Genomic DNA, 23,470 nt, shown 5'->3' on the forward strand with positions numbered 1-23,470 from the left:
ATCTTATAACAAGAAGATTGTACCTCTTAATTCTCTTCAACTATTTCTTCCACAGTCCTCCCCCTTCCCTTCTGGCAACCATCAGTTTTCTGTACCTATGAGTCTATTTCTCTTTGTTTTATTCATTTGTTTTGCTTTCTTAGATTCCACATGTAAGGAAAGTCATATGGTATTTGTCTTTCTCTTGTCTGACTTACTTCACTTAGCATAATACCCCTCGGTCCATCCATGTTGTCATAAAAAGCAAGATTTTATTCTTTTTATGGCTGAGTAATATTCCATTGTATATAAATACCACATCCTGTTTATCAATTCATCTACCAATAGAAACTTAAGTTGCTTCTATATCTTGGTTATTGCAAAAATGCTGTAATGAACACAGGGGTGCATATGTCTTTCTGAATTAGTGTTCTCATTTTCTTTGGACAAATACTTGGAAGTGAAAATGCTGGATCATATTTGTTCTATTTTTAATTTTTTGAGGAAACTTCATACTGTTTTCCACAGGGACTGTACCAATTTACATTCCCACCAACATAGCAGAAGGGTTCCCTTTTCTCCACCTCCTTGCCAACATCTGTTATTTCTTGGCTTTTTGGTAATAGATATTCTAATTGGTGTGAGGTAGTATCTCATTGTGGATTTGTTTTGTATCTCCCTGATGATTAGTGATATTGAGCATCTTTTCATGGGCCTGTTAGCCATCTTTATGTCTTCTTTGGAAAAAAATATCTATTCACTTCCTCTGCCCATTTTTAAATCAGATTGGTGGTGTTTTTTGATACTAAGTTGTATGAGTTCTTTATATATTTTGGATATTAACCCTTTATTGGATATATAATTTGCAAGCATCTTCTCCCATTTAGAAGGCTGTTTTGTTAATGGTTTCCTTTGCTGAGCAAAAGCGTTTTAGTTTGTGGTCCCATTTGTTAATTTTTGGTTTTGCTTTCCTTGCCTGAGGAGACAGATACAAGAAAATATTGCTAAGTCTGATATCATAGAGCTCACTGTCTGTTCTTTCCTCTATATGTTCTGTGGTTTAAGTCTTATACTTAGGTCTCTCATCCATTTTGAGTTGTTTTTTAATATGGTATAAGAAAGTGCTTCAATTTTTTTTTTTTTTTTTGCTTATAGCTGTCCAGTTTTTCCAATACCATTTATCAAAGTGACTATCTTTTCCTCCTTTTTGCCTCTTTCTGTCATAGATTAATTGACCATATAAATATAGATTTATTTCAGTGTTCTCTATTGTGGTCCATGATCTACATGTCTGTTTTTATGCCAGTACCATATTGTTTTGACTACTACAGCTTTATAATAGAGTTTGAAATCAAAGAGCATGATACTTTCAGCTTTGTTGATCTTTCTCAAGATTGCTTGGGCTATTTGGTGTCCTTGGTGGATCCATACAAATTTTAAGATTATTTGCTCTAATTCTTTGAAAAATGCCTTTGGTATTTTAATAGGGATTGCACTGAATCTGTAGATTGCTTTAGGTAACAAGGACATTTTAACAATGTTAATTCTTCCAATCCATGAGCATGGTAAATCTCTCCATTTATTTGTGTCATCTTTACTGTCTTTCATCAATGTCTTACAGTTTTTGAGTACAGGTCTTTCACCTCTTTGGTTAAATTTATTCCTAGGTATTTCATTCTTTCTGATGCAATTGTAAATGGGATTGTTTCTTAATTTATCTTTCTGATAGTTCATTTTTAGGTTATCGAAATGCAAACATTTCTGTATATGAATTTTGTATCTTGCAACTTCACTGAATTTATTAGTTCTAAAAGATTTCTGGTGGAGTCTTTAGCATTTTCTAAATATAATATCATGTCATCTACAAATAGTAACAGTCTTTCTTCCAATTTTCATGCCTTTTATTTCTTTTTCTGACCTAATTGCTGGTGTCAATTCTAATTCTATATTGAATAAAAGTGATGAAAGTGGGCATCCCTGTTTTATTCCTGATTTTAGAGGAAAATAGTATGATTTGGCTGTGAGTCTGATGTACATGGACTTTATTATGTTAATGTATGTTTCCTATATATCCACATTGCTGAGTTTTTATCATAAAAGGATGTTGAATTTTGTCAAGCGCTTTTTCTGCATCTATTGAGATGATGATTTTTTCCCTTCATTTTGTTAATATGATGTATCACATTGGTTGATTTGTGGATGTTCACCATCCTTGCATCTCTGAACTAAGTCCCACTTGATCATGGTGTATAATCCTTTTAATCTGTTGTTGAATTAGATTTAGTAATCATATTAAAAAATTTTCTTTCTTACAGTGTCTTTAGTTTTGGAAATAGAATAATCCTGGCCTTGTAAAAATGAGTTTGGAAGCATTCTTTCCTCTTTAATTTTTTGTAATAATTTGAGAACAATAGGTATTAACTCTTCTTAAATATTAGGCACAATTCACTACTGAAGCTGTCTGGTCCTGGACCTTTGTGGAGAGTGTTTTTGATAAGCGATTCAATTTTACTGCTAGTAATGAATCTATTCAAATTTCCTATTTCTTCATGATAGTCTTGGAAGAATGCATGTTTCTAGGAATTTATCTTACTTCTAGGCTGTCAAATCTGTTGATCTATAATTGTTCAGAGTAGTCTGCTTGATCTATATAATCCTTTGTATATCTGTGATATGTGTTGTAATTTCCCTGTTTTCATTTCTGATTTTTAAAATTTGGTCCTCTTTCTTTTTTCCTTGATAAATCTGGCTAAAGGTTTAACAATTTATCCTTTCAAAGAACTAGCCCTTAGTTTCATTGATCTTTTTCATTTTTATCTTTAGTCTCTTATTTCATTTACTTCTACTCTAATCTTTATTATTTCCATCCTTTTACTTTCTTTTATCTAGTTCCCTTAGGTTTGATGTTAGATTTTTTGAGATTTTTTGTTTGTTTCTTGAGGTAGGCTTGTATTACTACGAACTTGCTTCTTAGGGTTACTTTTGCTGTACCCCATAGATTTTGGAATGCTGTGTTTCCATTTTCAGCTGTCTCAAGGTATTTTTTGACATCCTTTAAAATTTATTAATAGACCTATTGGTTGTTTAATAGCATGTTGTTAAGTCCCCAAGGGGTTTTTTTTTCTCCAGTTTTCCTCTTGTGATTGATTTCTAGTTTCATACTACTTTAGTTGAAAAGATGCTTGATACAGTTTCATCTTAAATTTACTGGGACTTGTTTTGTGGCCTAACATGTAGTCTATCTTTGAGAATATTCCATATGCCCTTGAAAAGAATGTGAATTCTTCAGTTTTTGGTTGGAATGTTCTGTCTATTAAGGCCATCTAGTCTAACGTGCCATTTAAGCCAAAGTTTCCTCTTTAACTTCTGGCTAAATGATCTGTTTGTGTAAATAGGGTATTAAAGTCCCCATGATTAATTATTGTATTGTTGTCAATTTTTTCCCTTTATGTCTTAGTAATTGCTTTACATATTTAGGTGCTCCTATGTTGGCTGCATAAACATATACAAATCTTATATCTTCTTGTTGGATTGATTTTTATCATTATTATGCCCTTCTTTGTCTCTTATTACAGTCTCTGTTCTAAAGTCTATTTTGTATAATATAAGTACTGCTATTTCAGGATTTTTTTCATTTCCATTTGCATGGAATATCTCATTCCATCCCTTCACTTCAGTCTGTGTATACCTTTGGATCTGAAGTGAGTCTCTTAAAGGCAGAATATAGATTGTTCTTTTGTTTTATAAATCAATTCAGCCACCCTATGTCTTTTGATTGGATAACTTAGTCCACTTACATATAAAGTAATTATTGATACGTACATACTTATTCTAAAAGCAGTACATTTTTGCTGCCATGCTCCACATTAATGTTTCTATGTCATGCTTTACATCTTATTTTGTATATCCTCTATTTATTGTAGTTACAGTTGATTGTACTTTTTTTTAACATTCATATTAACTTTATAAGTGGTTGATCTACTTCCTTTATTATATAATTGCCTTTACCAGTGAGATTTTTTCTTTCTTACATTTCCTTATTTTTAGTTATGGCCTTTTCTTTTCCACATAAAGAAATCCCTTTAGCATTTCTTGTAAGGCTAGTTAAGTGGTGATGAACTCCTTTAGCTTTTGGTTGTCTGGGAAACTCTTCATCATTCCTTCAATCATGAATGATAACTGATATTTGCTGAGGAATGATAATTGCCAGGTAGTGTATTCTTGGTTGGAAGTTTTTCCTTTCAGCACCTGAATATATCATGACACTTCTTTTCTTGCCTGAAAAAGTTCTGCAGAAAAATCAGCTTTCTGGAGGTTCCCTTGTATGTAATTCATTTTTCTGCTTTTGTTGATTTTAAGATTCTCTCTTTAACTTGGACATTTTTATTATAATGTGAATTGGTGTGGATCTCTTTGAGTTCATTTTATTTGAAACTCTCTGTGCTTCCTCGACCTAGATGTCTGTTTCCTTTACCAGATAAGGGAAGTTTTCATCAATTATTTTTCCAAGAAAGTTTTCTTCCCCTCTCTCTGTTTATGCTCTTTGGGATCCTTATAGTGCAAATGTTAGTATGCTTGATGTTGTCCTAGAGAGCCCTTAAAGTATCCTCATTAAAAAAAGATTATTTTCTTTTTGCTTTTCTTATTGAGTGATTTCCATTGCCTTGTCTTCCAAGTTGTTAATCTGTATATAAGGTAACATGCTGTTGATTCCCTCTAGTATATTTTTCACTTCAGTTACTGTATTCTTCAGCTCTGACTGGTACTCTTATAAATTCTGTCTCTTTAATGAAGTTCTTACTGTGTTCATCCATTCTCTTCCCAAGTTCAGTGAGCATCTTTATGGCCATTACTTTGAATTCTTTACTAGAAAAAGATTACTTATCTCCATTTCATTAAGGTATTTCTCTGGGGGTTTGCATTGTTGTTTTGTTTGGAATATATTCCTCTGTCTCATTTTGTCTGACTCTCTTTTTCTATGTATTGGGCAAATAATCTATGTCTCTGAGGCTTGAAGAAGCAGTCTCATGTAGGAGATGTTCCATGGTGCCCAGAAGCACAGTCCTCCCCAATCACAAGGGCCAGCTGTTCAAGGACATCCTCCTGTGTGAGCTGTGTGTACCTGTCTAGCTGTGGCAGAGTAGAAGCTGTGGCATGGTGGTGGGCAGTGCTCTCCCCAACCCTGGCCCAGCTGGCTGGGGCACCATAACTAATGCTGTAGCACTGGGTGGAGCTCTCAGTGGAGCACACCCACCAGTATTAGCAGGTTAGAGTGAGAGTTCCAAGATGGTGCCCACCAATTTGAGCACTAGCAAGGTAGAATGTGATTACAAAAGTGACACCCAACAGTGTCTCTAGCCCGAGAGAGAGTGTCAGCAGTTTCCTGCCTCTCTGGCAGATGTCCTAGGACTAGCAAGTGGGTGTCCCTTACCTATGTTCTTGGTGCTTTTCCAATTGGTGTTTTACCACTGGCCCTGGGGCCAGTGAGACTGTGTGTGAACTCTTTAAGAGCAGGTTCTCCATTCCTGATAGCTCTATGGTTTTCTTGGAATGTAAGCCCTATTAATGTTCAAAACCCAGCTTCTTAGAGTCTATGTAAGAGCTAAGGATTGGAGTATCTTATGTGCAGCTCCAAGCCCTTGTTCTGTAAGGAGAAGTCCTGTGTTTTTGATAGATGTCCCAATTGTGGATTGCTCCAGTGGGAATGGGTTTTGTTTTGTTTTGTTTTTTTGAGTGACATCTTATCTGTCATTTCTACCCATCTCAGTCTTTGTCTCTTGTTGTGGAGGCTCTGTTCATCCAGTTTTGGGGCTTTTTCTGAAGAAATTATTCCACATGTATTTGTGTATTTGTTGTGTCCCCAGGAGGAGGTGAATTCGGGATCCTTCTATGCTGCCATCTTGAGCAAAGATCTTCTAAAGACTGGCAGGGCAGGGATATTTGTGGCAGAATCTCAGACTTTATTTTAGAACACTTTGTAGTAGTTTTTCATGTAAGTTTCATGCATATGTTAATTGTCAGGTCACTTTTCTCTTCATTTTTGTCCTTGGATTCAACAGCAAACTAAAGGGACTTTACACAGAATTCCTCTATTAATTCTAGAAATAATTTGGAGTAAAAAGTATTGAACGGTGATATATATGATGACCTTATCCAAAGCATTTCATTCATAAAAATACATGCTAAAATCTAAACTTTATTATTCAAACTTTTCAGTTTTTCAAAATAACTTTTTTAAAACTCAGTGATTTTCATTGTTTGGTTCTTTAATTTTTTCCAAATAATGCCAATACTTAATTCTATCCACACATTTCTTCCACTGAAACCAACTTTTTCATCTAAGTTCCAATGAATGAGAATGAAAGGAAGTTTTAGATTTACTTTCAAGTGGAATTCTCAAACTAAGTCCAATTTAGCTTGAGTATTTAGATCTTTAATATATTAAGCAGAAATTCTGAGGAGTGACAAACTAATGGGAAATAATATGTTAACAGGAATTACTGTGCTGTCATTTGTTTATATGATTCTTCTCATATTCAATTAAAAAAAAGAATTTCAGAAAGTCTCAAATAAAAAGGAAAAGGAAGACTATAAACATTAATACAGGATATGATAACCAACCAAATTAGTCTTGGGGGGAAAAGTCAAGAAATTTTATCAATAAACCCTCTAAGAGCTGAAAGACCTTAAAGTCCTGAAGTCAGATATGCATGGACTCAGTTCTCCTTCCTCTTCTTACTAGCTTTATAATTTTGGGTAATTAATCTCTCAAAATTTAGTTTCTTCATTTACACTTGTTATGAAGATTAAATGAGACAATGTATGAAACATGGCAGCCCAGTGACTAGGACAGTATATGTTCAGTACTGCTAGCAGATATCATGACAGCCTCATCCTCCTAATGATTGACACATCACTTGGCTTTTCAGAGGGATCTTTGCTAGTCAGTCATACAAACACATTAACAGGAGAAAATAAAATAAACTGAGAAACATATTTCCCTACAATATGTAACACCTTCTTGTGTTAGCAACTTTGTGGATTCCCCCGAGTGAACTGATCTCTATTAGATTGAACCAGTCCAGGAAAGAGGTTTATTGAGACGGCATTTGAAAAGAGAGATTTGATTTGTGTTATATATGGCACTGTTGCAAAACTGGCTTTCTTAATATAATTCCGGTTAAGTCAGCAGTTTCTGAGGAGCATGTGTGAATTTAACAAGTAGCTCTAAATACTTAGGGGAAATGCCTAAATAAGTGTCAGTGAGCTATCAGTGGTCATCCAACTCACATGGCAGCTCAAATGTTCTCATCTCTAATTTTCTAGTACTTTCAAAGGGAAATGCTTGTTTACCCCTCTTTCCTAAGGTTCTTATAAAAATTACTGCTTTTCTAGCCAGTTAGATATGGTTCATTTTTGGCAATTAGAATTTCTTTGTGTATCACCCATGATAGTGAATAAATTTGATCCATAACTTCCTAAATTATATTGGAAAAGTGGCATCACCTAATTTCAAAATCCAGTATGCTTAATTTATATTCATAAAAGTCCTGTTAATTTATATGATTAGAAAAAAGTAAATGTTTGCATACAGACCATTCTTATCATGAAGGAAAGCTTCATCTTAGAGAGACGATTCAGGTTCAGGACGCTGACTTTGGAGCCTAAAAGTAGGTTTGAAAGCCAGATCAGTTACAAACTAGCTGGTAAACTCTGGACAAATTGCTGGAACTTCCTGTGCCTCAATTTTTTCTTCTGTAAAACTGAGAGGATAATAGTACATATATTGTATGCTTACTGAAAGTATTAAATGACTTAACCTGAAATCACTTACGAAAGTGCCTGCTGTGTCAGATATTATTGTTATTTGGTCCTTCAGAAAAGGAAAGCCCATTTTTATTTACTTACTCAAAGGTAAGGATACTCACAGTCAGGCTTCAGGGTAATCTATCAACCTATTTGTAATTATAAGCAAAAATCTGATATATGCCCATATATTTTTAAAATAGTTTTACTGAGGTATAATTGGCATAAAATAAAGTGCACAACTTAAAATATATAATTTAATATGTTTTGACACATGAATACACTCATGTAATCATCACTGTGGTCAAGATCATGAATATATTTATCACTCCCAAAAGCCTCTTCATTACCCTTTATAATTCCTTTAGTGTTCACACAAGGATTTTACCCTAATTTTTTCTAATTTTTTGTTTTACATTTTACATTTAGGTTTTTGATCCATTTTGCCTTTGTTTTTGTATATGGTGCAATATATTGTTCAATTTAATATCTGTGCATATGGAAATTTAATTGTTCCAGGATCATTTATTAAAAGACTATCCTTGGAATTGCCCTTTGCATCTTTGTCAAAAATCAATTGACCACTTATATGTAGTTCTATTCCTAAAATACCTATCCTGTTCCATTGATCTATTTCTTTGCCTAGGTACCAGTGCCATTCTCTCTCAACTACTGTAGCTTTACTATGTATCTTGAAATCAAGAGATTTAAGTCTTCTCACTTTATTTATCTTCTTCAAAATTGTTTTGGCTATTCTAGTTCCTTTGAATTTCCATATGAATTTTAGAATCAGGTTATAAATTTCTACCAAAAACATCATTGGGATTTTCATTTGGATTCTACTGACTATATAGATAAATCCAGGAAGAACTGGTATCTTATCAATATTGTGCCTTCTGATCCATGAACACAGTATGATTCACTCATTTAACTATTTAACTTTTCTCAGCAATATTTTACAGTTTTCAGAGGCTAGGTCTTCATATTTTTTTGTTATTAGAAATAATATTTTTAAATTTCAGTTTCTGATTGTTCACAAATAGAGCATAAAAATACAACTGATCTTGTATCCCATATAGCTTTAATTCCTTTATTAGTTATAGATCTTTTTTTTGGGATTCTATAGCATTTTTCTACATAGGTGATCATGGATTTTTTGAGTACAGATAATTTTGATCTGTAATTTCCAAGAGGCATGCTTCTAATTATTTTTTTCTTGCTTCATTGCCCTGGCTAAAACTTCTAGTGCAAAGGTGAATAGAAATGGTAAAAATACCTTGCCTTGTTCCTGATATTAGAAGAAAAGCAATTAGTCTTTTACCTTTAAGTATGATATTAGCTGTAGATTATTTGCATATTCCCTTTATTAAATTGAAGAGGTTCCTACTTGATTCATAGCTTTCTGAGTTTTTATCAGGAATAATGTTGGATTTTGACAAATGCTTTTTCTGTATCCTCTGAGATAATCATAGGTTTTCTTTCTTAGTCAATAATTATGGTGAATTACATTGATTTTTTTTCAAATGTTAAGTTAAATTTGCATTTCTAAACTTCACGCAGTCATGATGTATTATCTATTTTATATATTATTGATTTGACTTGATAAAACTTTTGTTGAGAATCTATTAAACAATATTCACAAGGGATATGGTCTGTAGCTTTCTTGTAAGGTCTTTGTCCCTCTAATGCTGGTCCAGAGAATGAATTGGGAAGTATTGCTTCCTTTTCAATTTTCTGGAAGATGTGACATAAAATTAGTACTATTTTTTAATTGCTTGGGAGAATTGACCCATAAAATCATATAGGCCTGAAGTTTTCTTTGTAGAGAGGTCTTAAACTAACAGTTCAATTTATTTAGCACATATTTGGCTATTCAGGTTGTACGTTTCTTCTTGAGTAAATGGTGGTGGTTTGCAACTTTCAAGAAATTTGTATATTTATGTAAATAGTTAAATTTAATGCCATAAAATTACTCATAATATTCCCTTTATATTCTTTTAATATTAGTATAATTTGTAGTGACAGCTGTCTCTTATTCCTGATATTGAAGATCTGCTTCTTTTTTTTCCTGATTAAGCTTGCTAAAGCTTTATCAATTTCATTGACATTATTTTAAAAAAAAACACATTTTTGTTGCATTGATCTCTTTACTATTTTTGTTTTCCCTTTCAATGATTTTCACACTGATCTTTATTATTTCCTTTCTTCTGCTTTATGTTTAATTTACCCTTCTTTTTCTAGTTGCATAAGATGAAACCTAAGATCATTATTTTGGAGGTGGCAAATTTAGTGGCCTAAATTTTAGTATTTTTTCTCTTTCTTTCAGTTCAAAATACAAACTTCCTTTTATCATTTCTTCTTTGCTCCATGTATTGTATGTAAGTGTATTATTTAGTTTCCACATATTTGAGGATTTTACTATATATTTCTATGATTTATTATTAATTTAATTCTATTAGTGTTAGAGAATATACTTTCTTTTACATTTGAGACTTGTTCTGGGGCTCAGAAGACAGTCAATTTTCATAGATGTTCTATGTATACTTGAAAAGAGTGTATATTCTTCTGATGTTGGGTGGAGAGTTTTAAATGTTAATTAGGTCAGGTTGGTTTATGGTGTGATTTAAGTCTTTTATGTTCTTAGTGGTTTTCTGCTTTTTTTTAATCAGTTATTGAGGAAAGGTTTTAGAATCTCTGCCCCAAATTGTATATTACCGTCTTCTTGAAATTGGATCAGTTTTTGGTTCATGTACTGTAAGTTCTGTTATTGGAGCACAAATATTTAGTAATGGTGTGTCTTCTTGATTAATTAGCATCTTTATCATTAAGAAATGTCCTTTTTATACCTTGTAATATTCTTTGCTCTGAAATTAATTTGTTTAATAGTAATTTAGCCACTCCAATTCTCTTTTGATGATTGAAGTTTATATACTTTTATATCCTTTTACTTTAAACCTGTTTTGCCTCTAAAGTGGGTTTATTATAGGCAACATATAGATCAGTCTTGTTTTTTGGTCATTCAATCTGACAATCGCTGCCTTTTAACTGGGGTGTTTAGTCCATTTACATTCAACAGAATTGTTGATTCATTTGGTTTAATCGTTCATCTTGTTTGCTTCTATCTGTTATATTTGTTCTTTATTTTCATATTTTCTCTTTTCTGCCCTGTGTGTGGTTTTTAATGATTTCCTTAATTTTATTTCCTTTGTTTGTCTATTAGTTATAGTTTCTTTTGTTTTCAAAGAGTCATGGTATACCTTTTATCTTATCACAGTCTATCTTTAAGTGATACCACACCACCACATGTAAGAACCATAGAACAGGAACATTCTATTACCTGGACTTTATGATACTGTTGTAATATTTTTAATTTCTACATTATTATAAATCCTGCAATACATTGTTATTATCTTGCTTTAAACAACTTGTTATCATTTGAAGAGATTTAAATATACAAAAAGTCATATTAACCCACATAGCAACTATTTCTAGTACTTTTCATTTCCCTGTGCAGACTCAGGTATTCATATGATACCATTTTCCTTTTGCCTTAAGGATTTCCCTCAACATCTCTTGTAGTAAGTTCTGCTGGTTATGATTTTTTTCAACCTTTGATGTCTGGAAATTCTATTTTTGTGTTCTTTTTTGAATGATATTTTTTCTGTATATAGAATTCTGTTATTTTATTCCAATGCTTTAAATACACTGCTCCACTCTCTTCTTACTTGCATTATTTCTAAGAAGACTGTTTTAACTCTTTTTTCTTATTCTTTTATATATATTTTTGCTCTGGATGCCTTGGAGATATTTTCTTATCATGGTTTAAAACAATTTAATTATGATGTCCTCTGTTGTAATTTTTCATTTTTTTGTGCCTAAGGCTTGTTGATATTCTAGATTTGTGGGTTTATAGTTTTCATGAAATTTAGAAAATTTTGGCCCTTATTTTTTCAAAAATGTCCATCTGTCCTTTCTTTCAAGGATTCCAAATACACATCTATTAGGCTGCTTGAAGTTATGTTATCTCAACTCACTGATGTTATGTTTTGGATTTTGTCTTTTTTTCCTCTTGTTTCATTTTGGGCACTTGCTACTGCTATGTTTTCAGGTTTTTAAATTGTTTCTCCTGCAGTGTCCATTTGGCTGTTAATAATATTCACTGTATATTTCATTTCCGTTATTATAGTTTTCATCTGTAGAAGTTTGATTTTAGACAGATATCTTCAATATCTCTGCTTAAAAAGCTCAATATTTTTTGTAGCTTCTTGAACATATGGAATTCAAGTGAAATAATTTTTAACATTCTTGTCTAGTAATTCTATAGTCTGTGTCATTTCTGGATCTGCTTCTCTTTATTATCAAATGTATTTTACTTCTTCCTTGCATTCTGGTAGCTTTTGACTGGGCACCAGACACAGTAATTTTACCTTTTTGGGTGCTGGGTACTTTTATGCCTATAAGTATTCTTTAGTTTTGTACTGGGTGCTGTTAAATTACTTAAGAGTTTGATTGTTTCAGGTCTTGCTTTTTAAGCTTTTTGGGCAAGATTAGATCAGCATTTTGTCTAATTTTGTCCCATTACTAAAGCAAAACAATTCTTAGTATTCTGTCACGTGCCCTGCAAATGATAAGGGCTTCTCCCATGACTGATGGGAAGCTATTCCTAGCTGTGTGTGAGCTCCAGCAATTGTTCCTGCTAATTTTTTCAGGTGGTTTCTTCCATTAAAAGCTTGTGAGGACCCCTCTGCTTATCTCTAGAGCTCTTTCTTCTACATTGTTGCAACATTAGCCTCCCCAGATTCTTAAGACCTGTCTCCTCAACTCGGGAAACTTCTAAGCTCTGCATGGATTTCCTCTCTGTACAGTGTGACATAGAATCTCTAGGCAGAAATTTGGGTAATCATAATAGCACTTCATTCAATTCACATCTCTCCATTGCCTGGTATTTAAGGTCTTAAAAATTGTGATTTTTGTCTAGTTTTCTTGTTTCAGATAATAAAAGGGTAAATCTGGTTCCTTATCCTATCCTGGTTAGAAGTGGAAGTCTGCCTATGTGTTTTTAGAAGAAGGTCAATAGCCTTCATCAAGGAGTTATACCTCCTCATCATTAAACACTAAAAAAACATCATTCTAAGTAGATTTATAGGTGATTGGTATGGATAATTGCTGTTATTTTGTTGTTTGATTGCCTTATATATTTTAATTTGCCTCTGTTGTAGGAAGTGATATTTAAACTATTAAAAACAAGCCTGCCTCCTTGGCTCAGTGCAAGTGTATCAGTCTCATAAACTGTTAAAAATAATAAAAATCCAAGTTTTCCATAATAAATAGATCATAAATTCAGAATGCTATCTTGGCAGATGGGATGGCTCAAGGTAATATAGGTGCATGGTATTGTTGGCCAAGATGTGGGGCCTGAATCAGAGAGAAGAGTCAAAAGAACAGAATTCAAGCTTCATTACATTACAAAGAAAGAAGGCAGATGATTAGAAATATAGAAATAAACAAAAACATACAATTCAAATGAAAATTAGAATTAAGGCTTGAAAAGTGTAGACAGATATATTTTATAGGCTACAAAAAAATGAACAAAATAAATCTGGGAAAAGAGCTTGAATGTAGGAAGAGCCAAGTGTAGTGTCAAAAGATTATGCAATTTCAAATCTTGGTAAGGGAGAAAGATTTTCCGTAATTTTCAGTCTTAACTGTAAGCTTGAAGTTAGTAATTTCCTATAATTTCTACTTATAGAATTGTATTATCTAACTATACCTTCTGAGGAGTGGGAGGATATCTGATTTACCTCTGAATTTCCAACATTGGCTATTATAGAACATCACTTGGAGAAAATTCACTTATTTAATAAATATTAAGGTGGACACATTAAGTCTTAGGTACTATATGGAGTTTTAGGAATGCAAAGGTGAGCAGAAACTGGCTGTGTGGCTGCTTTCTTAAGACCAGTGGAGAAGACCAATAGCAATCAAAGTATCACACAAACAGTGTGAATTGAATAATGAAGAGTACTAGATGGATGATTAGATGGCATCTCTTATACAAGCTATTTCCAAAGTGACTAATGAAGACAATCCTATACATAGAGATAAAATCAGAGCCCCTAATGTTGTGTCAGAACATAGCCCATATTTTTAGAACGATTTTATCCAATCATCATGCTGAATTTCCTTCCAAAAAAAAAACTTTTGAAGAAAAGAGAGTATATCACAGGATACTGCACATTATGTTTTAGAACTTGGCAACATTGTTCCTATCAGACAAGAAAAAAGGTTAAAAGGCGTCTTCTTAGTGGTCTGATGAAGATGAAATATCCTTACAGAAACATAACAAAACTCAAAGCCATTTTGTGAGAATAAGAACATCAAGAATTAACATAGAGTGACTTCAAACCAAAATGCCAAAATGAAACAAAATATATTAAATGAAAGCATCTATTCATTCACTTAGCAAGTATCTATCAAATACTTACTATGTCCAAGTATGTCCAGAGCCCTGGAAAATATAGCAGTGAAAGTCCCTGTGCACAAGAAGGAGATGGCATGGCAGGGAGGCTGGGGTAGGGGCATATGATGAATAAGAAGAGAGACCACTTTAGGGCTTCTGATTCTCTGCAAAAGCAACCTCCGATATTGGTGCAATACTTGTCTTCCCTTCAAAGAAACTTAAACTCCACCCAACCAACAGAGATTAGAAGCAAGAAATATCTCCAACTTAATGAGGTACCCTGTGCTCATTGCATTGCTGGCATTACTACTCTTTCATCCCTTTCACAACAGAAGTTTTCAACCTTGTTTAACACAGAGGACCTTACTTGCTACCTTCATCCTTCCAAACACCTATAATACATTCTGCACCCAAGCTAAAGCAAAGGGGAGACTTCTCCAAAACTGTAATTTATATCTACCTCTATGTAGTAACTTGAGCCTGTAAGAAACAGATAGGGCTGCAAAACTAAAGTTTTTACCTTTACCACAGAAGTAGAATAAAAATGTTTACATCTAGTCTGTAGAGATCTAGTCCTCCATCCCTGATAATATGCCTTCAAATAAATCTCCAAAGAAACTCATTTTTGTCTCCTCCAAAGCAGTTTGAATGCTTCTAAAACATCAGAGCTTCTCCAGGTACAGTTGGTTTTTATCTAAGTTTTATTATTACCACTACCATCCTTAGAAATCTCAAACTATAGAATAAAAAATAACCTCTTCTGCCCTTCCAAACATTCAAAAGAAAAGAAAAGAAGACTCCAGATAAATAGCTTTACAACAAACAGGTCATTTCAAGAAAAGACATTTGATTATATAGACTCTGATTACTGGTAATAACTTGGAAGTCTTAAGAAATTTAACAACTTCAGCTCAAAACAATTAAGTGGAACTATTGAGGATAAAAATCACCCCCCTCTACTCAACACAGCTACAGATGTAAAAGAGTTAGAAGGCTTACTTATTCTCTGTTCCTTCTGTTACCAGTCTTCAATACTCAAAACATCAGATAGCAAATATTAAAGCATTGTAAAAATTGGAATTCATAGAAGTGGCAAGATTATTACATTTGATCTTTCAATTTTGAATGCTCCAAAGCATAGACCAGATAATATAAACATATAAGATGTATGTTATGTACATATGTTTGCATTTTCTTTATGTAAGTCAACCATAAGAATTAGGTTTTCAACTAATAGATACTGACTTCAAAGTCATTTAGGGAATGCAATTTTTCTAACAGTAAATCCTTTCCCTTAAAGATATGAAGGTTTTCTGGACAAGTGCATACTCTGTAACAAAACAATTCTAGTCATCACCTATACTTCCTTCATCCAGCAACAGCTTGAACTTACAGCCAACTTGAAAAAATCTTAAGAGGAATCCCCACCTCTACCTTGAGCACTACATTAAAACTCTAAGAGGAAACTTGCTGGTTCTCAGCAATGCAGCTCTACCAGAAGGCACTCTAATCAGGAACAATGGAGATTATTTTACAAATTGAGAGTGTTCATTCATCATGTAATGAAAAGGTACAGTATACTTTATTTCATGGCCTTATCTGTAGAGCATTCACATTGCTCCATGTGCTCTAAGACTGGTAAGACACTTCTAGCAAAATCTTCATGGGGTATTATATGAGTAATGAGTATTGTTGGCAAAGGAATGATTGAAAGGATTAATGTACTTTGTTTGGTAAGGTTAAGCAAAATATACACGTGACTTTTAAAAAGACAATGAGATACACTAAAATGCATCTTAGTAGGCAAGTAAATCTCTTGAGTTATGAAAAGTGGAGTTTCACTTAGTGGTTGGTGATAGCTATCCCTTTAGTTAGCAAAAACCACTTGTATGATGAAGACATTTTCCAAGCCCTGAAAGAATGTTTTTTTCTGAGAAAAATGAGAGACCATTATGCATTAAAAAAAGAAAAAAATATATCACTCACAGACTCTTTTCCCATCTTCTTTTGTAGCCGTGTTTGCCACTGGACAGCTTGCATGACAATGGCTTCCCACCTTCTTTCAAGATTCACGATAATCAGCTGCATGGGCTGGTGGTCTGCGTTCAGGTTGCAGGTCTCCCGGTCATCCAGAAGATGCTGGCATAATCGCAGGATGGAGGCCACACCTCGACGCCGCTTCTTGATTTCACAACAGAGGGACTGCAACACAGAGAGGGTCCAATCCATGAGGGTTTATAGGGCAGATTTCCCCCAAATATGAAAACACCATTCCCCGCCATAATTTTAAATTGTGATAAGCTCAGCTATGAACAATAGGACAAGAAGGGGTCTTGAGTTGCCTTTAGATTGGAGACCTCCTAGGATACCCAATTAATACCAAAGAATTTAGTTAAATTCCAGTCCTCTTTTTCACTGATTTCTCCACCTACAATGTTGGCTCCCACCTTGACACCTAGGTGATTAACAATTTATAACTAAATGAAATAAATCATTTAGGTCATATCAATGCCAAGTAAATTGACATGCTTCGATTCAAGATCATATGAAACACACAAGATAGAATAGTCCTCTAAAAGGAAATGGGATTTTTCCAAATTCAGTCATAGATTCTTTGGAACTAAAAGTTCAGTTTTCTACTGGCTGGGAATAATTTAAGTAAGACTGCAAAGAACTTTGATATATAACATCTATTATTTGGGAAAAAAAGGATAAGCAACATTTCTCTTCCATAGCTTGATTAACAAAGCAATAATGTTCTGCAAACAGGAATTGGGATACTGTATTATTACCGCAGTATTTGTTGGTTGCTGTATTTCTTTTAATAGACATTCACAGTATTTAAGAGGGATATTCATGCATCAAAATAGCATTTTGCTCCCAGAAGCATTTGTATTGCTGCAGTGACCCTAAGCTGAATGATTCAAGCAAAATAGTGGGTACACATGTCTAAAAATATTATATCTTTTCTTTGCCTACGGATAGTGTTATAAGTGATATTCTAATTCAAAGCCTTCAGGAGAATGATGATTATATCCACAAACATCACTGAATTACTAATCTCCTTCTACTGCTACACTTGGACTGTTCTAACAGTTAACAGATTGCTTATTAATCAACAAGGGTAAACAAGACAATGCAATTTCATTTAGTGCAAGACTTTTAATGTGTAAAAGTATTTGTGCTTAAAATGTTAATCTAGATAAGGCTTCATTAGCAGAAGTCTTAAAATGATTAAGTGCAACTCACTGAAACGTGCACAGAGTGGTAGTAGATCAGCAGGTGGACATTTCATACAGATGTTCCACTTATTGATATAATACATGCTATAGCCATTTAAATGACCCTAACTCAGTAATAGCTTGAATTCTATTATTTCTGTAATGAAAGAACCATGTACCTTTAATGTTTTTGAATTTTAAATAAGGTGAATGACAAATTCCTAAACCTCTATTTATAGTAAAATATGACTAGGAATTTTATTATTCAATCTATACCAGTGCAGCATTTTTAGTTATGTTTCCTGGACTTACCTTTATTTATTTTCCTAGGGTTCATTACTATTTTCCTATATAACTCCTGATATAACCTCCAGGTCTAAAAAATTTCTTTACTGGTACTGTTCATTAGTTTAATGCTGAGGAGAAACCCCTAGACATTCAAAGATAAAATCTGAGGGCCTAATAAAGAAACAGGCATTGTTTTCATCTCCTCCAATCTTTCTATCTACCCCCACTACACATGCATTCTTTCTCTCTCTCACTGTTACATGCACACACACAGACACACACACAGAACCTTAAATTTGCTCTTTCACTCTAAAACAACTGTGGGCAAGTCAAACTACCAAGCCCACTTAATACCTACCAAATTTTGACCCAATGTTAAATACTTCAAGATAATATAGTCAATATTGAAATTGGTTCAAATTAGTACTATGAACATGAATATTGAGTATCTTCATTTGTGTTTGTTGTTTGTTTGCTAAAAAAAGAAAGAAAGAAAAGTCAAAAGAGATGTTTCTGTGCCATAAAACTGGGTCTTGCAGAACTCCCTTTGAAGTTGACTAGAATAATGCTGGCATTCCTCATGCCACCAGTAAGTCCCAGTGTCTCCTAGCCAAATGAAAATTTGCCTCAGAAGGCACTGAAAGTGTGTGTGGACTTACCAGAGCCACATTAGGTAACATTTACAAAATAACTGAAATGGGCTTCATTCACCTTACAGACATTTCCAAAGTTCTGCAAGTGGGAGTAACTAGTGTGTGGACCTCCTCACCTGGCATCGCACCTTCCACCTGACAGCCACTGTTTCAGGCACAGAGGCTTCAAAAAGGAGCAAGTTAGGACGTGAGGTTGCTAGGAGAATTTTTCATAAAGGTTGTTGGCCATAGTTTTTTAATAAGTATCCTAGAATGTATCCTGTATTTTAGTATCCAGATGATCCTCACCTCACATTTTAACGGGAGCCAGTCTAAGTGGTTTCAAAGCTGTTTTTAAAACCATTAACATTCAATTTTTTTGATTAATTCTGATTTTGATCTTTACAATTCTGTACTTTTTCTTTTTTACTTTAACTATCCAAAGAACTAAGTCTATCTTCTGGATTAATAATTTATCCTATATCCACACTTGGGAAATTACACTACTTTAAAAAGCAGGAAAAAATTAGGAATTTTACATGGCCAACATATTTTCAGTACTTTTTTCATATTTTCATATCTAAGAGATATAATTGATAAAATAACATTCTTCTACATAAATGGGTTTCCATGACAACTATTAAAATACACAATTTATTTATAATCACAAACACATACTAAATAAAATCAGTGCATTTGCTGGCAGTGTTTCCAAGAATCAGTAGTTTATATTATTTCCATGATAAACTATGCATAGAGAAATGTTAAATATAACTACATAGGAACAAATGATTATTATAACTATTTTTGGTTTCCATTTTCAGAGAAAAGTACTTTTAAACAGGAACCCAAGCTAAGCAATCTAAATAAGGCACAGAAATAAAACAAACTCATCCCTGCCTCCTGGATCTCCTCACCGGGCATCGCACCTTCCACCTGACAGCCACTGTTTCAGGCACAGAGCCTTCAAAAAGGAGCAAGTTACTTCTTGTCTCAAGAAGCTGAGAATCTACTGAAGGTGGACTCTATGTATAATTATGGTACTGAGAATAATGCAGAGACGGAGGTGCTAATGCAAGCTTGTGCAAGTTGCTATTAGGGGAGATGGCAAAATTCTCAAAGAAACAATGTGAGCCAGATGATCCAGGTTGGGAGGCTGTGGCTGTAAGGAAAGAAGGTCCAGAAACAAGTTGCCTGGGGTAGTGGGAGTAACTAGTGTGTGGAGAAGAATGCAGGAGCTGGAAAAGGAAGTAAGGAACAGTAAAATTTGGAATGCTTCTCATTATTTCCAATTTGGAAACATTTTTCTTGATATCTAATGAGATCATGTGGGTTCCCAAGCATAGTTATATTACTTTCCTAGAAAAGTATAAAGAAAAGGAGAGAGAAAGGAAATTTAAAAAGAAAGAAAAACAAACTGATTATCAATATACCTAAGAGAGACATTCCAGACATTTTGAATTTAGCTGTCCTTTATTATTTGGTAAATGCTAGGCAATTTCTTCCTACAAGGCTACCTCTGTTGGCATGGAGGTCAGTGTCTTGGTGTCACTTCAGAATCCAATTGTTGGGACATAGGTGGGTATGCTACTTTAAAATTTCTAATGACCAATTTTATCACTTACACTACATTTCTGCTCAGTTTCCTCATGTTACTAAAAAGGCAGATTCTATGAGAAGTGTGGAAAGGTAAAAATCAAAATTTTGAACTATGTCATTCTGTCCTGTATAAAAATTAGATCTCCAACCCTCTAAACAGTTATTTTGGAAACATTACAAGAGTTGCCAACTGGCTCAGGGTCTTTGTTTTATACTTAAAAATTGTCAATCTGATTTGTAATTCACCAATGGTGGTATAAATGAGTGTTTTTGGTATATCTGTGTTATTTTTCCCCTCCTGCCTCTGTTAACTTCTTTGACTATTTAAAGCACTTACATTATCAAGTCAAATGTGATATAACATCAATTCTTGACATTGGCTTCAGTTTAACACCAAGAAGTAAGCCTGCCAATATTGACACTTTATTCCTCATTATATATTAAATATATGCATATGTGCACGTACGTTGCATAGAATGATTATATTTTTTGTATACCCATATGTTTGACATTAAGCAATAGAGTCACCTACTATCACAAAAGGATATCAGTGAGTTTAGAATAAAAGAACTACAATTATACCAAGAACCAAAATGCACTAAGTGCAATAAGTAAAATGTAAGAAGTAAATAGACAAAAGAGAGACAAGGAGGAAAAGAATATTCGAAAAAATACCAGAATCAAATGTATGTTAAAAAGTGAGAAAATAATAAATCTAGCTAAGAAACTCAAAAGCAATTTGTCTCCACATCTCTTACATAATTTTACTCAGCAAGTTAATGTAACATCATTAGGTAGGTCAATATGAACAAAGTGATGAGACTTTAGGTCATCTGTCAAATAAAAAGAAACTATTTATTAAGCATTTCCATTTATAGAGTCAAACATAACTTTACCTTCTAGAATGATAAAATTATTTAATAATATCTATTGAATATGTCTTCTGTGTGGCAAGCACAATACAGAAGTTTTGATCTGCATATGTGATATGTACTTGACTTCAGTCTGGTAGGCAATAGGGAAATATATGGTGGTGGGGGGAGTGAAAAAGAAAGGCAAGTTCTTCTAGTTTAAATTAGTGTCAAGTGGACAGCTCCATCTCCTTGTTGCAAGGGTTTTCTATACCATTTCATGTGTTTTTATTCCTTTTTTCAGTTTCTGTTTCTTACCATTTTAATTTCATGAGGAGGACAAGTATCTTCTGTTAGGCTGTGACCTATGACCAGATTTTCTAGAGCAAAGTTTCTCCAATTGTATTACCCAGGCTAAGTAGCATTGGCATCACCTAGGAATTTATATATTGGAAATACAAATTCTCTGATGCCACTCCACATCTTCTGGATCAGCATCTCGGGGTGGGCCCTCATGAACTATGGTTTAACAAGCCCTACAGGGGATTACAATGCATGAGAAAGCTTGAGAACACTGGTCTTCAGGAAACAGGAACTTTTTCAGAGAAGAAAACCGATCAACTTTAGAGATTTTTTTTTCAGAAGTATAAAATACAAGTTATAAGTTCTGATTATAGAGTCACACAGGTGGCCAGGAGCCTAGGGACCATATACATTGGTTATTAATTATATTAATTATTACAGAATGACTGGAAAAAAAAGAATGAATCAACACTGAATAGACCTTTGCAATAAGTGATATTTTTACATTATTAGTATGTGTTTGATGATCCCCAGGATTTTCAATACAATTATTAAGAATATTGACATGAGAGAGGAGGGGGAAAGATGGTGGTGTGAGTAGTGTGGTGAAAGTCTCCTCCCAAAACCACATACATTTTGAAAATACAGCAAATACAACTATTCCTAAAAGAGTGACCAGAGGTAATAGTACAGCCAGTCTATATCTGGGAGAAGTGAACATCTCACAGAAAAGGGTAAAGTAAAAAGCCATGACCTGGTGGGACCCGAGCACTCCCCCCACCTCAGCTCATGGGCAGGAGGAAGAGAATTAGAGCAGGAAGGATCTGGAAGCACAGGACTGCTAAATACCCAGCCCTAGAAATCTACCCTGGGAGCACAGACCCACACTGCATGGTGCTCTGGAGATTAGAGGGGTGGAAAACCAAAGTCAGAGACTAAGACTGCAAACAGGTTCTCACAACTGGCTGCCCTGGGACAAAAGAAAATGCTTTAAAAGACTTCTCAGCAGTCAGAAGGCTGCTAAAGGGGCAAGGGTTTTGGAGAAGAAACAGGTGGACATAATCATCCCAGCACACGCAGCCCAGCAGGTTAGGAACTTTCAGGAGCTTCAGGTGCCCTATACCCCTGTTCGGCAATGCAGCCCCAAGGTCCCTCACTGTGATAAGTAGCCTGTCGCTCCTTCCTCCCCGCCAGCACATGCACACATACCCGTTGTTCCCACCATGGCTGCAGACCAGCAGGAAGGGAAGTGTCCCCTACAGCAACTACACAACTTAATGCAGAGGCTTCTCCCTGTGCATGGCTAACTGACCCAGACAGTGGAGACAGGCACAGTGACTGGGAAGCATGAAAGGGCTTTGCCCTCCCTGCAAATACCCGTGCCACTTGCCTGCAACCTCTGCCATTCTTACACCAGCAGGAGGGCAGCCCTGCCCATGGCAGTTTAGGGGATTAACCCAGAAGCCACTCCTTGCATGCAGCTACCCATCTCAGATAGTAGAGACAGACACTGCAACTGGGAAGCACAAAAGAGCTTTGTCCCCATGGCAGAACCTGCGTGACTTGCCTGCTACCCCTGCCATCACCCTAGGCCATCCTGAGGGCCGCCTTGTCCAAGGTATCTTAGGGGATTAACCTAAAGGCTGCTCCCTGCGTACAGTTAACTGACCCAGACAGTGGAGTCAGGCACGGTCACCAGGAAACATGAAAGGGCTTTTCCCTCCCTGCAAACACCCGTGCCACTCGCTTCTGACCCCCACCATCACCTAGGCCACCAGTAGGGCAGCCTTGCCCATGGCAGTCTAGGGGATTAACCCAGAGGCTGCTCCCTGCACGTGGTCAACCAGCACAGACAGCAGAGACAGGCACTGTGACTGGGAAGCATGAAAGGGCTTTGTCCTCATGAAAGAGCCCATGCCACTCACCTGAGACACCACCATCACCCTAGGCCATCCTGAGGGCCATCCTGCCAACAGCATCTTAGGGGATTAACCCAAAAGGCCACTCCCTGGGTGTGGTTAATGGGCACAGATAGAAGAGACAGGCACTGCAACTGGGAAGCAGGAAGGGAATTTATCCTCCCAGGTGACACCCACGTCACTCACCTGCAACCACTCCATCACTCCAGGACCATGAAAAGGCAGAAGAACCTTGTTCAATCCCAGATCCCTCAAACACCAGAGAGCTAGGTAAGACTGAAATCACCAATCTTCCCCCCAAAAAGTTCAAAATAAAAGTCATAAGTGTGCTAACAGAGCTACAGAAAAATATTCAAGAGCTAAGGGATGAATTCAGGAGGGAGATAACAGAAATGAAACAAACAATGGAGGG

General features: G+C 35.0%; 1 protein-coding gene across 6 annotated transcripts in view; it reads right to left on the reverse strand.

Moving 5' to 3' along the window:
- The window catches only part of AKAP6 (A-kinase anchoring protein 6), a 627,130-nt gene that overhangs the window by 33,550 nt on the left and 570,110 nt on the right, over positions 1 to 23,470 (reverse strand). For all 6 annotated transcript variants that reach the window (XM_036999333.2, XM_073211384.1, XM_073211383.1 and 3 more), the window contains one exon: positions 16,232 to 16,447. In XM_036999333.2, the coding sequence (XP_036855228.2) occupies positions 16,232 to 16,447 (216 nt within the window). The remainder of the gene's footprint in view (positions 1 to 16,231; positions 16,448 to 23,470) is intronic.

This window comes from Manis javanica, chromosome 8 (assembly GCF_040802235.1).
Source record: "Manis javanica isolate MJ-LG chromosome 8, MJ_LKY, whole genome shotgun sequence".
NCBI classification, from domain to species: domain Eukaryota; kingdom Metazoa; phylum Chordata; class Mammalia; order Pholidota; family Manidae; genus Manis; species Manis javanica.